The 1,567-nt window shown below is 46.7% G+C and overlaps 1 protein-coding gene across 1 annotated transcript; it reads right to left on the reverse strand.

The window, feature by feature from the left end:
* Positions 1-951: 951 nt before the first annotated feature.
* Pmar_PMAR003689 (conserved hypothetical protein) lies at positions 952-1,524 on the reverse strand (the record flags this gene model as incomplete). Its single annotated transcript, XM_002784384.1, has 1 exon — positions 952-1,524. One exon carries the CDS (start codon positions 1,522-1,524, stop codon positions 952-954), a length of 573 nt encoding a protein of 190 aa, XP_002784430.1.
* Positions 1,525-1,567: the final 43 nt, after the last annotated feature.

The raw sequence follows: 1,567 nt of genomic DNA on the forward strand, positions 1-1,567 counted from the left end.
GAGGTGCACATATCCTGGCAACTATCCGATAAATATGGAAATACAAGTAAAAATACTTCTTCACCACCTCAGCCATATATCGTGAATATTAAATAGTGGTATAGCCGTCACATAGTAAATATTCTTCTGAAGCACGATCTGAGTATATGCAAGAGAAAATAGGACTGACGATTTTCATAGAGCCTCTCCGCTGAAGCACGGGTTCCAGCGGGAAGCTGTCAGTACTATACGACTACGGGCGGATGACTTAAAGTCAACTCAGTGTAAGATTTCAACACCTTCCCATTTTGATTCCACAGTCTTCTTCCAATCGGTCAAGCATCTCACGAGTTCTACATAGGAATAGCAAGGTTCGTGTACGGGTCTCGAAGCGAACACGCTTCACAAACACAGACTTCGATAGATAAAGTGGGATGGATTCTCAGGCAGTACGCCCCGCAATAGGGCCCGCCTCATATGATGAAACAGCAAGTCAGAGGCACATTCTCTTCTCCAGGGTTACTGACCATCATCGCCAATGCTCTCTCCTTCTACTCAAAGACTAGAGTTGAATGTGATACCCAAGAAGAGGTGACTACATACAGATGAGTTGATAGCAAGACATGAGCAACGACACGAGGCTATGTGGCTATCACTAATGATTGCGCTCCAATCCAATACCTCCCTTTCCCCTCATCAGCTCATCGTGTGATTCAGCTCAAACGGATCAGATTCACATCCCCCAAACTTAACAATCAAATGTCTCGTCCGTTGAGTCTCACTGTTGGCTACTCATTATCAATACCACACTTCCTATAACACTGAACACAATAGCACCATAGAGCCTTTACCATATAGAGAACAGTATATTGTTACTACTAGTATTATAACTATCTCTGAAACTTCCAATCAACAACAGTAGCAATACGTGCTGTTGTTGAGGTGTCCATCGAGTCAACTACCTGCAGCAGCTCAAGCAGTGGTAGGAGCTCCACCAGCAGCCCCTGCATCTTCTGGTTGCGGTACCATATGCATCATAAAGCCAAATCGATAATCTCCCTTCACAAAATCTACCATACCGCTGATGCCAAAGCCCATGAAGTCCTGGACGAAGCACGAGACCTTTCCACAGGTGTCCAACAAGCCCTGAACCCTAGCGTGACGGAAAGTATACTCATAGCCCAGACGCAGCTGACTCTCGTGCTCCGGTTGACTATACTCGAACTCACTACCAATCGCCAGCCTGTCAGATACCTTACGAACATACTGCATCTTAGCAGAATGTACATTAGCCTGCGGGCCCTGTTTGAAATCAGGTTGTCGGCCCAAGGCAAAGCTCAAGTAGTTAGGGCCCCACACATAACGAGCACCCAAGCCTCCAATAGACACACCATTCACCGCGACATGAGTCAGCTCTCCACCCAACGAGAGGTTATTGGTGACCTCTTGGGCAAAGCTGACGTTGGATATCCAGGTCCCCTGATAGGCCAGCTTAGCACTAGCTGCCCAATCATCCCCTTGCTGATCCACAGTGAACTCATACATGTTCCTCTGAGGTCATGAAGATCGAGTTGGCGTTGATCTTCAA

The sequence above is a fragment of the Perkinsus marinus genome (genome assembly GCF_000006405.1).
Source record: "Perkinsus marinus ATCC 50983 genomic scaffold scf_1104296935302, whole genome shotgun sequence".
Classification (NCBI taxonomy): Eukaryota; Perkinsozoa; order Perkinsida; family Perkinsidae; genus Perkinsus; species Perkinsus marinus.